General features: G+C 48.2%; 1 protein-coding gene across 7 annotated transcripts in view; it reads left to right on the top strand.

The window, feature by feature from the left end:
- The first annotated feature begins 6,187 nt into the window (after positions 1-6,187).
- Positions 6,188-16,259, top strand: part of DYSF (dysferlin) — a 215,241-nt gene continuing 205,169 nt past the window's right edge. For 4 of the 7 annotated variants that reach the window (XM_012807420.1, XM_012807419.1, XM_012807414.1 and 1 more), the window contains exon 1: positions 6,188-6,603. In XM_012807420.1, coding sequence (XP_012662874.1) covers positions 6,516-6,603 — 88 coding nt within the window. In that variant the 5' untranslated portion in view covers positions 6,188-6,515. The remainder of the gene's footprint in view (positions 6,604-16,259) is intronic. The other 3 variants (XM_012807417.1, XM_012807416.1, XM_012807415.1) reach the window with 1 other exon arrangement.

Genomic DNA, 16,259 nt, shown 5'->3' with positions numbered 1-16,259 from the left:
TCCCAATTATGCCAGAAAACAGAGGCACCTCTAATTTTGGAAAATCCCTAAAGTAGTGCATTACATATATTTTTATTCTCATCCTCAGCACAAACTATGATTATATCTATCTTACACATGCAGAACTAAGGCTCAAGAGAAATTAAATCTGTCAATAGTCACATGGTAACTGGGATCTCACATGGTTACCATCTATCTCACTCCCGTCCCCCCATGTACCCCGATGTACCAGATCCCTCTGCCTAGAATACAAAAGCAGGTAGTCCTGGAAGATGTAAGCTCATCATAGCAAAAATGGATTGACCTTAAATTGTTCTGGTTGGGAAGAGCTCCTCTTGAAACCAAACTGTAACCCCTGGGAGAGTTTTAAGAATTGAGCAAATTCAATTGGCAAATGTAGATGAATCGAGGCAAATATACATACATCCTTATATAACCTTGCAGTGAGGCAAGGATCATTTATTAAGACAATAAAGGTAGAAGCCATAAGGGAAAGAACTGATAAATTTAATTACATAAAGATTTATAACTTCTTTTTGTCAGTCAGGCTGCCTACAGAGTAGAATTAATTTTTTTAAATTTCAGATTAGTGTGAGGGTACACATAATTAGGTCACATGTTTTGCATTTGTTAGGTAAAGTTCAAGTGGTAAGTTGAGCCCTTCACCCAGGGGCTGTGCTGTATACCCTTACATTGTGCCCATTAGGTAAGAGCTCACCAGCTCCCTCCCTGTGCCCCCCCGCCCTGAGTTTAACTGTGTGGGCATGTAGTTGTTTATTGGTTTCATATTACTATTGAGTACATTGGATACTTGCTTTTCAATTTTTGTGATATTTTACCAAGAAGAATATTCAATACAGAGTAGAATTCATTTTTGAGAGCTTCTTGAGCTGAAGCAGACTCTTGCCTGTTTATTATTTATTTATTTATTTTGAGACAGAGTCTTACTATGTTACCCTCGGTAGAGTGCTGTGGAATCACAGCTCACAGCAACCTCAAACTCTTAGGCTTAAGCAATTCTCTTGCCTCAGCCTCCCAAGTAACGGGAACTACAGGTGCTCACCACAATGCCTGGCTATTTTTCTGTTACAGTTGTCATTGTTCCTTAGCTGGCCTGGGCTGGGTTTGAATCCATCAGCCTCAGTGTATGTGGCTGGCTCCATAACCACTGTGCTACAGATGCCAAGCCGTCTCTTGCCTGTATCTCCTTCCAGAGGTCCTGACTTTGACAGGGCTATGGTCTAGGAGTGTCACTGTGTCTAATTATTCAGCATGGTATCTATATAGCCATATGTGGCAGCTCTGATGGTTACTCTCTCATGATACCCCAGGTAAGGGAGAATCCCCAAACCACAAAAGTCCCCCTGACAATAAGAGACATATACAAGCACCCCTAGACCTCACCTTATTCTTTGGGGGACTTTTCTAGGCTACATCAAAGCTCTAATTCCTTACATTATTCACTCCCTCTGTTTTTGCTTAGTGTGAGCCCAACCATAATTCTGAAGGAGAGGAGAAGGTAGGCAGAAATATAGGAAGCTAGCGCCACTTAATACACCTTGACTATCATAGGCAAAGTTCTTTTGTAGCAAGAAAGAGAACTATGCTTCAAGTTACCCTACGTAAGTAAAATACACAGCAATTCGCTATGAAGGTACTGAGTATATCAGTCAGGATTCCTGCTTACTTGCTATAGCAGCAAGGCCTGTTCATCTGAAGCAAGAGAGGGTTTTAGGAGAGCTTTGGGGGCTCATAGAATGGAGGGAAATTGGAGACCTTCCTTAGCTTGGGAAATGGATAGGGCTCAGAGAGCAGGAGCCACAGCTGTGATCCTCTGTCCCAAAGCAGAAAAAGGCTGGTCATTTGCTGTCACTACAGCTGTCAGATCAGACATCTTAAAGCTCCTCAAGGACCTCAAGACCTGGGAGAGAACACCCCACTCACCGAGCCTGGGCCATAGTGGGTATAGTGATGGAGAAGGGGAGGCCTCAGCTCTGAGGCTTCTAGAAGAAAGGTACTTCTGCTCCCCATGACCACCTATGAGGGATGGGAAAAGGGAAAGGGTGTTTTAAGAGCCCAAACTGCCAAATGTCCACAGCAAGGGCCATCACAGCACTTGGACAGGAAGACTCATGAGGAATGTGATCTAGAACCAACCCCAGAAGAGTCTCTTTCTCATTCTCTTGTTTCACCCCCTACTCAGAATCTCTTTTTCTCTGACTACAAAACTTTCTCCACTTCTTCTGTGTCTCCCATTTTATTTATCTCAGCTTTAGTCTCCCACAGAGCCAGCATCTCTCTGTTCTGATTCCAAATTCTTTTTTTTTTTTTTTTTGTAGAGACAGAGTCTTACTCTATCACCCTAGGTAGATTGCAATGGTGTCACACAGCTCACTGCAACCTCCAGCTCTTGGGCTAAGGTGATTCTCTTGCTTCAGCCTCCCGAGTAGCTGGGACTACAGGCACCCACCACAACGCCCGGCTATTTTTTTGTTGCAGTTTGGCTGGGGCCAGGTTTGAACCCCCCACTTTCAGTATATGGGGCCAGCGCCCTACTCACTGAGCCACAGGTACTGCCCCCCTGCCCCGATTCCAAATTCTTGAGAGAGATAATCTGTCTTTTTCAAATTGGGTGGTCTCAGAGAAAGTAGTTCTTTTAAATAGAAAAGATACTCTCGGCTCGGCGCCTGTGGCTCAACCCGCTAGGGCGCCAGCCACGTACACCTGGGGTGGCGGGTTTGAATCCCCAGCCCAGGCCCGCCAAGACAACAATGACGGCTGCAACCAAGGAATGGCCGGGCGTTGTGGCGGGCGCCTGTGGTCCCAGCTGCTTGGGAGGCGGAGGCGGGGGACTCGCTTGAGCCCGGGAGTTGGAGGTTGCTGTGAGCTGTAATGCCATAGCACTCTACCCAGGGGGACAGCTTGAGGCTCTGTCTCAGAAAAAAAAAAAAAAAAAAAAAAGATACTCTCAAACATACCCTACACGCTGGAATAAAGTTTGGGTGCATATATGCTCACAAGGGGTTTATTTCTACACAGACAATGCCATGCAGAAAAGTTTGAAGATAGCCTGCTATTTGAATAAATTAAGTAGAGAAGTTGCAAAAAGGATGTCTAACCTACAAAGAAAACCTACACTTTTGAAATCACTTTAGTCACGCCATTTACAAGCAGCTAGGTGTTTCTTAGATTCAATTCAAGCTCTGTTATAGAGCATGTTTGTGTTATACATCTGAGTAGAGCCAACTGTGCTTCTCTAAAAATAGGACACAATTTGGGCTTTCCCTAAATCAATAGGGCCTTTTGACCTTCTTCTCAGTGCAATTACATTTTGTTCCCTACTTGGTACCTTTCCCTAAAATGTTATCTGGCAAATGCCTGCCACATACAAGGTACCTATATATGTTGAGAAATGAATGAATGATGGATTGAATGAATCAATTACAGTAGAACCTCTGTAAGTTGTCCACCCAAAGGACTAACAAACTGGTCAACATAGGAAAGTGGTCAAAATGAGGAACCATTGCCCACTGATAGGTATGTGTGGTGCATGTCTGGGCTATGAAAATTAGGTTAACTTAAGGAGGTGATCAATATAGAGAGGTGGTCAACTATGGAGGGTCTGCTGTACTTCACCCAAGCCAAAGTTGTTTTCTCAAGCAACACATAATGGGCAAGTTCTGTAATAAGAAACTATTTCACCTGCTTTGCTTGGAGGTACTAAGAGGGAGCAGTTCTCCCCCAAAGGTCTGTAATTTCAAGATCAGGGTAGTGAACATTTTCTGTGGTCACTTAGGTTCCTCCAGCAGCCATCTATGCCTTCCTCTTTTATTTGCCTCTAGCACAACAGATGATGGGGAGGGGATCAAAGTTCAATCATTCGTTTAAGGAGAAGATACTGAGTCCTGAAGGAAGCCAGGCACTGTCCTAGATGGGGACACAATGATGAACAGAAGGATCCTGGAATTTCTCTCCTTTTTCCTCCCAGCTTTGCCTTACTTGCTCCATCCCCATTTTCACAACCTTAGTCCAAGTCACCCTCATTTCACCTTGACCCCTGCTGTAGGGTCAAGTGAAGACCCATTTCTTCACTTCCACTCTGACCCTTTGCACTTCATTCTCCAAAAAGCAGCCAGAGAGAGCTTTTGAGCAGTAGATCAGGCCCTGTTACTCCCCTGAACTGTGCAGACCAGAATACAGCTCCCCCTAGCTAGGCCCTGTGTGTGCTGCAGCCTGCCTCACCCATCCAACCACCTTTAATCTACAGGCTACTCCCCCTGGCCCCTGATGGAGAGCATGCCCTTCCCTCTCTCTGAAACTCTCTCTTCCTTGCCTCCACCTCAGTTCTGCTCAGTGAACTCCTAACTGGCCTTATCTCATCTCAGACAGGATCCACTGCTCTCTGCTGTCACTCCCAAGTTTTCTCTCATTTATTGCACTTACAGATTTGTAGTGGTGCATGACTGACTTGATTAGTCCATAAAGGTCAGTTTCCCCTGCTGATGCGGAAGCTCCTTGAGGTCAGGGACTATATTCATTTGCTAAGGCTGTCATGACTAAATACTGTGAAACTGGGTGGCTCAAACAGCAGAAATTTATTCTTGAGGCTAGACGTCCAAGATCAAGGTGTAGATCAACAGGTTTGGTTTCCTCTGAGGCCTTTCTCCTTGGCTTGAAAATGGCTGCCTTCTTACCATGTCCTCACATGGCCTTGTTTCTGTGTGCATGCATTCCTGGTTTATCCTGGTGTGTCTAAATTTGCTCTTTTTGTAAGGACACTAGTCAGATTGGATTAGGGCCCATCCTAATGACCTCATTTTAACTCGGTCACCTCTTTGAAGTCCTATCTCCAAACACAATCACATTGTGATCACAATCACAAATCAATTTAATGTCTTTCACATACAAATTTTGAGAGTATACAATTTAGTGCATAACTAGGACCATGTCACCTCTGCTCACCATTGTGTCTCCCACCCAGGACAGTGCCTAGCCTGTTGCAGGACTCAATACATTCCTTTTAAATGAAAGACTGAATTTCAACTCCCTTTTCATCTCTCTCTCCCCACCATATATTTGCTAGAGGCAAAGAAAAGAAGGTGGCATGGGTTGCTACAGGAGGATCCTAAGTGACCACAGGAAATGTTTGCTACCCTGATCTTGAGATTATACAACTTTGGAGGAGAATTGCTCCCTCCTAGTACGTCTGTTGGGGAAAATAATCAGCCCCCTGTCAACAATTGGCCCTTCTATCCTGGGTGAGTCTTTGCCCACATGGGCTGCTCAGGGAGTTTTGTTAACAGCTGCACACCCATCCGCCTGGCTCTCTTTAGAAGGTGAGTCACAGGCTGCTGGGAGTGTGGAACTACATAGCTCCCGGAAAGCAGTTTAGCAACAGGTACCCAAACCTAAAAAAAGTTATGTCTTGCAACCTTATAACTCCAAAGCCAGGAAACAAATCTGAAGAACTAGTGGGCGTGGGAGAGGGGGAAGATTGATACTAAGATGAGTTTATATCCATTTTTATTTTAAACAAACTGCCGACTATTATAATATTGACAATCTAGGAAGAACCTGAATGTGTAACAATAGGCGAAAGCTTTGTGAATCTAGCACGTTCATATGACAGACAATTACTTAGCTCTTGAAAAAGTTGTTCATGAAGAATTTTTAATGATACAAGGAAGTGTTACATGAGCTTGTGGGGCACAGATTGCATACACACTCAGATGGGAGTATTCTAACGCATGCATATATGCATACATTTGGAGAGAAAAGCCTCCAAATATCCAAATGTTAATACTGTTTTACTCAGAAGCAGAGATTTTCTTCTTTATGCTTTTTGTGTTAAAATTAGCATGTGTTGCTTGTACGACCAGAGAAGTGAGGGCAAACTTTTTAAAGTGGCAGTGGCAATGGAAATCAGCCTCGGGCTTCTGTGCCTGCTGCCAGCCCTTCCCTGGGATCTCCCGTCCTACCCAGGGTTGTCCGGCTGGCTTATGGAAAGAGACTGCTCAGGGGCGGAGGGAGGTGACAGGCTTGGCATAGCGCTCCGTGGATGGTCAGGGGAGGGGCCGAGCCTTTCTGACATCGGAGAGAGTGATCTGGGCTACGCCGGGCGCCTGGAGCGCTGGTCCAGCCCCGGGCCATCGCGGCCACCGCCCAGTGCGCTTTGCCACTGGCCAGGTGTAAAATGCCGTGTCATTGGGAGACTCCGCGGCCGGAGCATTAGATTACAGCTCAAAGGAGCCCGGGTAGGCGGCGGGGGCGAAGATGAGCAGAAGCCCCTGTTCTTCTCGGAACGCCCGCTGACAAGCCAGTCCACTCGAGCAGCCCGCGGGTGTCCTGTTTCCCTTTAAGAGCAACAGCTCTGAGCCGGGAGCCAGAGATCCGAGGAGGCCTTGCTCCGCCAGCCCTCTTCTCTGAGGGGACCCACGACCTGCACGTCAGCCCTCCGGGACCTTCCCTGGCCCTCTTCGCGCCCTAGACGCACGGGGGCCCCAGGCGCTCCAGGCATGCTGAGGGTCTTCATCCTCTACGCCGAAAACGTCCGCACTCCGGACACCGACATCAGCGATGCCTACTGCTCCGCCGTGTTTGCAGGTAGGAGGGGCCGCCACTCCTCTGGGGATCGGGTGGGGTCGGGAAGGGGGTGTCACGGCTCTCTACCTTGGAGAGCGTCTGGAAGTGACAGACAAGACTTTCTGGTCCACCAGTAGGCCCTGGAGTGAGAGTTGCAAAGACACATCCTGGGGGGAAGAGCGCCTTAGAGGGAAACTGAGGCAGAGAGTTCGAGAGCAGAGAGGGAGGTGGCTGAGTATCGCTGAGCTCGGGTTGGCACTGAGGTAGGCCAGGAGGGCCTGAGGTAGGCCAGCACCTTTCCTCTCACCTCCTCAGGACCTTTTTAGAAGAGGTTTTTCGCACTGCAGAGGGCAGAGCGCTGTACTGCAGGCTCCCCTTCTCTCCCCGGAAGGCCTGGTCTCAGGCCTATTTATAACCCAGCTCTCTTCCCTCCCTGGCGTGGGCCTGGCTGCTTTCTGCCCATGCAGCCTTTGCTCACAAGAGGCTGGTGGCCATGGATGGGGGGCACCTCCCACCCTTCTACAAACTCTTGCTTTGGGCACAGCATGGGGGAAATTTAGCAACTGGGTATAGCTGTCAGCAGCACCAACCTTTAGGTACTTTCTCTCCCTGCCTCCATTAAACTGGTGCATGTAGAGGGTAGAATATGGGGTGTAATATCCGTTTCCATTCCAGAGAGGGGCCTCCTTGACCAGGGGAACCTGGTCCAGTATCAGATTGGGACCACCCACAGGAAGGTCTTCACAGGGTCATGACTGGACTTTTCCTAGGAGGGCAGGGCTTGGCCCTGTCTACTTCTTGGGGAACCCCTCAGGGCCAAGCCAGAGCTGAGGTCTACACAGCTGGGTCTTTGAACTGGGAGGTAAGAATTTGAGCCTCCCCCAATCAGGGTTCTCCTCTTAATGCCCTCTACTTGCCACTCCCTATCTCCCGAGGTCTGCCTTCTGGTCTCACTTCATCCCAGCCCTCTGGCCATCCAACACAGACGTCCCCTTTCTGTTTCCCCAACTTCTGGATGTGCCTGTTTACGTGCACGACGCACAGGCACTGGAGCAAATGGGATGTTCCAAGCAATGGCAGCTCTGAGAACACAGACATGTCCACCACAGCATTGCAGGTGGGCCCCATCAGGCACACCCACTTCTGGATGTGAGATTTTGGGGTGGGGGGTGTCTGTATTTGTTGGACTGGGGTCGAGCTCCAGAAGGAGCCTGGCGAGCAGTGCACACCAACGGGAGGAACCGAGGGAGTGAGCTGAGGGTGCCACTCCAGCTGTGCTTTTTTCCTAAAATGCTGCTCTCAACCAGTTTCCTCTGGGGGCCTCAGGAAATGAGCTTTATCAAGGTGTTTCCAGCAGAGAGGAAAGGGTGTTAGTGAGGATTTTTCATGCTTCCTCTCTCCAGGCCAGGTCAGCGGCCCTGTTCAGTTGCCTGACTGGGGGGCCCTGGCCTCTAGGTTGCTGTCGGTATTCCCCTGGTTGAGGGGAGGGAGGAGTCTATCATCAGACAGGGAGGACAGGCAGCTGCCTCCCACCCAAACACCCAGCCTGAGGGCTGAGGAGGATTTACAAAACAGTCCCCTCTGCAGCTATGCAGCCCGCAAATGCCTACCTGCTTGCAGAGCCCCTGCTCTCAGGGGCTTTGTCCACTGGTGTTCACTCACCTTAACTAGACTTGCCTCCACCTTCCCTCTGACCACACCCGCCTCCCCATACACTCAATACACTAACCTTCTACCTCACTTCATCCAGGCTCAGAAACCTGGAAGAAAGGAAAGGATGAATAATAAATGCAAAACACTTGGTGAGCCCAGAAGTGCTTCCTCTCTAGGAAATACTACTGGTATGGCTTCCCTTCTGTCGTTATTTCAGCCCCAAGGGCCTGTCTGTGGAGCAGTATCCCCCCATCCTCAAGGCATCCTCCCATTTTCACGTCTCTAACTGGGCTCCTCCCCTGCCTGTCCACAGCCTGCCCTTTGCCCACTGCCTGGCTCCTCTGAGTGCACTCTCCCTTCCCAGAGCCCAGAGCTCACTGTGGAGAAAGGAAGTATGTTGTCTGTGGGGATCAATCCGGAGCCTCTGAGCCTGGGAAGGCTCACTCCCAGTCATTACTGTCACTACCAGGAAGTCCCAGGGAATGCAGTCCCTCCCCCAGCCCCTGGCCACATTTCACCTCCTGCATTAGCCAAGTTGCTAACCCATGTCCAAATTTGGCCTTCCTTCAGCATTCAGGCCTGCTCCCTCTCCTCCTCCTGCAAGGGTCAGGCTGGTGAATGATTACACAGACTCTGGTCTCAGGAGCATGCTTCAAAGCAAAACATGCAAACCCCCCACCCCCATAAAAAAGCCCTTCCTTAGATTCTGGCTTGGATCTGGCCTTCTCAGACTCTTTAGGTTTTTGTCCGATAAAGCTCCTCCTTTGGCTACATGATTATAATAGCCCATAACAATACCTCCTGGTTCCTCTGTATGCATAATTTCATGCTCACAGCAGCTTTGTGAGGCCAAAGAACAATGATATCACCCTTTGCAGTTGAAAAAAATAGATCCAGAAGAATGCAGGGGCCTGGTCAAAGCACCCCTGCCCAGCCCACATCATCAGTGCCCTCTGTTGTTCTCAGGATGCCTGGTTCATGAATAAGAAAGTCCTTCGGAAAGCATACTATGTACTGCCCACACCCAGGGCACCCTGGACTTGAGCTAGCACAGGGAGGCAGTGCTGGGTGTATCCAACCTGGAGCTGAGTCACAGTAGTAGGAGTGCAAGGCTGCAGGGAACACTATGTAAGACAAATGACCAAAAGATGGAGCATTCTGATTTTTTTTTTTTTTTTTGATACAGAGTCTCAAGCTGTTGCCCTGGGTAGAATGCCGTGGTATCATAGCTCACAGCAACCTCAAACTCTTGGTTTTAAGAGATTCTCTTGCCTCAGCCTCTCAAGTAGCTGGGCCTACAGGAGCCTGCCATAATGCCTGAGTATTTTTTGGTTACAGTTGTCAGGGTTGTTTGGCAGGCCCGGGCTGGATTTGAACCCACCAGCTCCAGTGTATGTGGCTAGTGCCCTAGATGCTGAGCTACAGGAGCCAAGCCCATTCTGATTTTTATTTTTATTTTTTTGAGACAGAGCCTCAAGCTGTCACCCTGGATAGAGTTGTGGCATCACAGCTCACAGCAATCTCTAACTCCGGGGCTCAAGCGAGTCTCCTGCCTCAGCCTCCCAAGTAGCTGGGACCACAGGTGCCCGCCACAACACCCAGCTATTTTTTGGTTGCAGCTGTCATTGTTGTTTGGCAGGCCCGGGCTGGATTTGAACCCGTCACCTTAGGTGTATGTGGCTGGCGCCTTAGCCACTTGAGCCACAGGTGCTGAGCTGCATTCTGATTTTTAAAATGTATTGTTCATCACAAGGAAAGGGAATGGACATTCATTAAACACAAACAATGTGCTATTTTCAAATACTATTTATTTAAAATCTCCCAACAGTTCTACAAAAGAGATCTATTTAACTGATTCTGTGCTTATGTGGCAGACACTATTGTTCTAAATAGACATATGACCTGAGCTACATCATGACCTTTTAATAATTTGTCCCAGGCACTTATTAATGTATGTATATACACATGCCTCATTTAATCCTCCTGGCAAGCATGTATAGTGGCAACTGTCGTCACTCCCATTTTACAGATTAAAAAATGAGGCACAAAGAGGTGAAGTAACTTGCCTAAGGTTATACACTGCCAAGTAGTGGAGTTGGGATTCAATCCTAAGCAGTTTGGCCCCAGAGATTCCTTTCCATATCCCCTGTCTTTAAGTGCTCTACTTTCTACATCTCTCTTTACTTCTGATTTACCAAAGATAAGCAATAAAAGGTGGAGGGGTAGGACTTGAAACCATGCCTGGCTGTGTCCCTGAAGCCTACTTTGGTTTGCACGTTGACGTTTCACACCCTGGCACATTAGACATGTTCCTGTTGCTGCTATTTGCTCACCAGGCACAGACATCCTCGGCTCTTGTGCTGTGGTCTTGAGTATGCTTTTTTATCTCAGGGGTCCCTCACCTTCTGTATCACCCTCCTGTACTTGATGGCACCAGGTGGGCAGCCTGTGGTGGGTATGGCAGGTCCTCTTGTACCTCCCAGAGGGGGCAGTGTAACTGTGTGTCCCCAGCTCAGCTAGTCTAGTTTAAAGTAAAAGCTGTGTGGGCCACCCCAGAGTGCAGATACCTGGTAGCTTTGGTCACAGGCTATGGGATGAGAGCATCAAAGAAGGGAGAGAACAACTGATGGGACCTTGAACTTGAACTAATAACAAAATTGTATCTCATTTAAATCTGAATGTGGCTGGTGCCTCTGAATCCCAGTTCTGCTACTTTCCAGCTGAGTGTCTTTGAATAAATTTAACTGCTCTGTGTCTCAGTGTTCTCATCTGTAAAGTATTGATAATAACGGCACATACTTGCTTTGGAGGGATGGTTCTGAAGGATTTATGTGTTAGTCTGTATAAAGCACTTTGAACAGTGCCTGGCACTCAGCATTCTTATATGTTATGATGTATTTATTTATTATAATACTTACTATTAATATTTATGGTACCTATACTAAGAAGTCATTGCATACATGCAAAAAGTGTTTAAATATCTTTTTTTGCCTGGTCAATTCTCTTATCAGCTTTCTTTGTTCATCCACGGTTTTGCCAGGCTAGACACAACTGGCTGAGCAGGGAGTGGCCATCCCATCTGCTACTGGGGACACTGGTACTGCCTTCTCTAGGTGCCCCTCCTGGAGCAGCCCATTCCAAAGTGAAGGCATTTGTCTACTTGCTTGATGGCTGGCTGTGGCCTACACAACGGTGCTTCATTTTGGGGGAACAAATATTCCTCTGATAACTCACTCTAGGACCCCAAAATCTCCTGATGCCATCTCCCTAGTCTCACTCTTCCTCTCCTACCTACCCACTAGGCTCTGGAAACTCATGCAGAGTGTACCTCTCAAGGTTGATGTCCTTGAGCACAGAGTCAGGGTTTGCTTGCCTCCTGGACACCCCTTGTTTGAGCCTTGTGAAGAAACAAAGCCCCAGTCACTAGGAGAATGTGGTCAGAGAAAGTGAACTGGCTCAACTCCAGCAGCAAGAAGGGGCCTTGTCAGGTGCTTGAGGCACTCCTTCCTCAATGGTCAGGGAGGTAGGACCCCAAATAAGTGACAGAGGTCACAGACTCATATGCCTACAGGAGCCTGGCAGGTGACCTAAGATTTGGTTAGAAGGAAAATTATCTGCATGTATTGGGTATGCAGTGGTGAGTCGGGGGAGTTGACAGGGCATAGCCCATCCACAGGTGCCAGCTGGTCAGTGTTAGGCAGGGAATTGGGGCCCACATGCCACCTTCTCTGATTTTTCATGAGAAGCTATAAATTCAGATTTATGAAAAATCTTCTAAGGTTTAAGTAAGATACAATTTCATTATAAAACATTGTATTGGTCAAGGATAACATGTCTGTAGGCTGGATGTGTCCTAGGGGATACCAATGACAGCCTCTGATGTACAGTGTTTCATTTCCTCCTAGAGACCTTGCGTCTGGGCTCTCTGGAGAGCAGGCATCCAGTGTCTTTTCCCTTGGGCTCATCGGTCAGCACTATCAGGATTATATGAGCATTAATCCCCTCCCCACCTTACCTCTGTCAGCCCTGAAACACTGCAGTAAGCCTGGAATATAAATAAAAACTAGGCTTGCTATGCTAAGCTATGCCTATTGCCTTCATAGTGGGGCTAGAGTAGTCTAGGATGTCAAGGAGCTCCTATACCTAAAGGCTTAGGTGGGATGCAGACCTGGCTGTTTGTACCTGAGCCCTAATAACAGTGGTGTAATCATGATGGTTTTCCTCATTCACTTAGTGGTTGATAGACAGTCCTGGATGGTAAGATTCTGATCCATAAGGCTGTCCAGGACCTCAATTCCCCCTGTCTTGCTGCTCTGCCATCCCCAGGGGATCCCTTTTACAACATGGTCTATGATGGCTCACTACCACAGCCTGTATTCCACCCAGAGGAAAGAAGGGGCTGGGGAGGCATGCCCTTCCCTTTAAGGACACAAGCAGGCAGCTACAACCCTCCCTTCTGCTCATTCCTGTTGACCATCAGCTGGTCTCATGGCCACACCTAGCTGCAAAGGAGGCAGGGAAATGCAGTGTTTTTATTGGATGGCTATGTGCCCAGGTACGTTATGGAAAATTTCCAGGGACAAATAGGGGAGGATATATATGGGAGGAAAAGTTGCATTCTCAGCCACATTCTCCATTAGAGCTTCTTTTCTTTCTTTCTTTTTTTTTTTTTGAGACAGAGTCTCACTTTATGGCCCTCAGTAGAGTGCTGTGGTGTCACAGCTCACAGCAACCTCCAACTCTTGGGCTTAGGTGATTCTCTTGCTTTAGCCTCTCAAGTAGCTGAAACTATAGGCTCCTGCCACAACGCCTGGCTAATTTTTTTGAGTTTGGTTGGGGCTGGGTTTGAACCTGCCACCCTTGGTTTATAGGGCCAGCGCCCTACCCACTGAGCGACAGGCACCAGCCTAGAGGTTTATTTATAACCTCTATATACTTCTATATTTATAACCTCTTATACAACAAGGCCTCTTGAAAGGAAACCCCATTGAGTCACCAGGCCCTGGTTTGAAGTCTGCAAGGGAGCAGTCAGTTATCTGAAAGGGAGAAGTGCAGGGCAATGAACAGCGACCAGGCCAGGAAGTTGGAGATTGCAGTGGGAAAGAGGCCTCAGGATGTGTGCAGGACTGTTGTCGCCAGCTGTTGCTTTTCTGGTTTGCAGAACAGGTGTGTGGAGCCCTGGTTCCTTGGAAACCAGCCAATGGTTTGTATAAGTCCCTCGGAATGTTCCTCTGGAATTATTAGATATGTCCCCTACTGATTTCCTGTGCTGCCTCTGATAGATTAAACCAGGGTAGGGTGTTGTGGGGAAGAGCAAAGCCAGGAAATCACTGTGACAGGAAAAAAAGAAAAAGAACTTAGCAATATCTAAAATTCCCCTGGGGGGCAGTACTGTCTTCTTTTTTTTTGAGACAGAGTTTCACTTTGTTGCCCTCAGTAGTGTGCCGTGGCAGTAGAGTGCTGTTGCATCACAGCTCACAGTAACCTCCAGCTCTTGAGCTTAGGTGATTCTCTTGCCTCGGCCTCCCAAGTAGCTGCGACTACAGGCACCCACCATAATGCCCGGCCATTTTTAGTTGTAGTTTGGCCAGGGCTGGGTTCGAACCCTCCACCCTTGATACATGGGGCTGGCGCCCTACTCACTGAGCCACAGGTGCCGCCCAAGTACTGTCCTCTTTGAGAACCTCTGGCTAAACTCACCATGGGTGGAACTGGTACTGGGAGCCAAGTGCAGGGTCCAGTAAGCCAATTCCCGGCCAGTCCTGTGGTATACACTGAGAATACCTGGGTCACTGAGACAGCCTTGGGTCGATTCATACCTCTGTAGTTAACCTGGGGGTCCCCTACTCCTGGGAGGTCACTATACTGATGCGAAACTTAGTGTGGACAACTGATTGGCATAGCACACTACAGCCCAGAACTCCTGGACTCCAGTGATGCTCCTGCTGCAGGCTCCCATGTGGCTGGAACTATAGCTTCATGCTACCTCACACCAGCAAGGTTCCATTTTTCTCTTTGGTCTGTTGTCTGTGGTGTCTGCTACATCCTTGGCTTGGTTGGCAGTCAGAACTATAAGCTTCCTTACGCACAGATGAGGGAATTGGGCTTCTCTATTCATGGTGTATAAATCTGTCCCTTCAGGGGAACAACTTAGGAACAGACGCCTGTTGCTAGACCAATATTCATTGCCAGGAAATGAGTTCAGATAAAGTAGGATTCACCCTGGAGCTGGGGGTAGGTACCTAGGCAGTTGGGTTCCACTAGGAGGGAGGAAAGGGGTCTGGATGTTGGGGAGGAGCCAGGTGTCTACCTCATCTTGACAGTGGGTGAGGGGGTGGAGTCAGGAGGTAGAAGAGAAGGTCTAAATGGCTGAGGAAGATGCTGGGGAGGACAACCTCAGTTTCTCTTCTCCTTCTTGTCCTTTCACCCCACATCCCACCCCACTGGGAATTGCCAGTTCCTTTATGGGCCTCCCACCTCCCCTGAGAGCCCTTCCCACTGTGCCTGCAGATGTGACTGCTGCCCTCTGTGGTCTCTACCTCCTGACCATGAGCTTCTGGAGGGAAGGGATGTGATTCATTCTCAGGAAGTCAGAGGTGACTGGTGAATGCATGTGGGATTCATTTATTCTTTCAGTCAAATATTTAGAAACTATTGATGGAGAACCAACTTTGTACCAGGTGCTGTTCCAGGGGCTGAGGAGACAGCAGTGAGCAAAGCAGAGAAGAATCTCTGTCATCTTGAAGCAGACATTCCAATGGGGAAGGTGGAAAAGAATACATACATTACATAGTGATCAGTGCTCAAGAAAAAGCAAGAAAGGGAGATTGAAGGGGGGGTGTCTGAAATTCTCACCTGAATGGCCAGAGGGGGTCCCATGGGAGTGGACATCAGAAGGAAGGGAAGGGTTAAGCATTACAGCCAAAGGGAACATCTCATAAAAACCCTGAGGAGGTGCTGCCTGACTCGGCTGAGGAATAGCTAGAGCAGTGATTTTCAACACTGGTGTGGTGGAAATTTTTAAAGATCATTAATGACATTATTTTTGAAAGCATAGTATTTTTTTATCTTTGTTTTGATCAACATAACTTAAGTGGGCCACAGAAATTTAACTATAGGTTCAAGTGTGCCATAAGATAAAAAAGGTTGAAAATCACTGCGCTATAGGGGCTAGCTTGCTTGAAGAAAGGTGAGTCCTAGTGAGGTCAGTGAGGTCAGGCAGGGCTTTGAAGGTCATGTGGAAGACTTTGGGTTTTGCTCTGAGTGAGATGGTACCATTGGAGAACTTTGATTTAAAGAGTGACACCAAGTCATGCTGACTGAGTGGAGAATAGATTGAGGGACATGGGCAGAGCAGGAGGTGTGTGTAGGGAAACTGTTGAGTCTGTTACAGTGATTCAGGCAAGTGATGGCAGTGGCTTCTACCAGGGTGGTTACAGTGGAGATGGTGAGATTCTGGACATCTTTTGCAGGAAAACTGATGGGATTTGCAGTTTTTTTTTTTTTTGAGACAGAGCCTCAAGCTGTCCCCCTGGGTAGAGTGCCGTGGCATTACAGCTCACAGCAACCTTCAACTCCTGGGCTCAAGCGAGTCTCCTGCCTCTGCCTCCCAAGTAGCTGGGACCACAAGCGCCCGCCACAATGCCCGGCTATTTTTTGGTTGCAGCCATCATTGTTGTTTGGCGGGTCCGGGCTGGGGATTCGAACCCGCCACCTTAGGTGTACGTGGCTGGTGCCTTAGCCGGTTGAGCTATAGGCGCCGAGCTGGGATTTGCAGTTTTAGTGATGTAGTGGGGCTGAAGGCCTGACTGTGTGGTTTCAAGAGAGACTGGAGGAGAAAGATCAGACACAAAGTGTGGACAACTCTCTCAGAGGGTCCTGTTGTGAAGAGAGAAGTGACTAGTAGCTGACGGGGACATCTGCTGAAGGATGTGCTTTATTGAGCATGATTACATCATGTTGGCACAGTGCTGGCTCAGTAGGCAGGGAAAACTTGGTAATGCAGGGGTGGGGTGGGGAGAATT

Source organism: Otolemur garnettii, unplaced genomic scaffold, assembly GCF_000181295.1.
Source record: "Otolemur garnettii isolate 467f Iridium unplaced genomic scaffold, OtoGar3 scaffold00068, whole genome shotgun sequence".
Lineage (NCBI taxonomy): Eukaryota > Metazoa > Chordata > Mammalia > Primates > Galagidae > Otolemur > Otolemur garnettii.
This window is presented reverse-complemented; position numbering and strand designations above follow the sequence as displayed.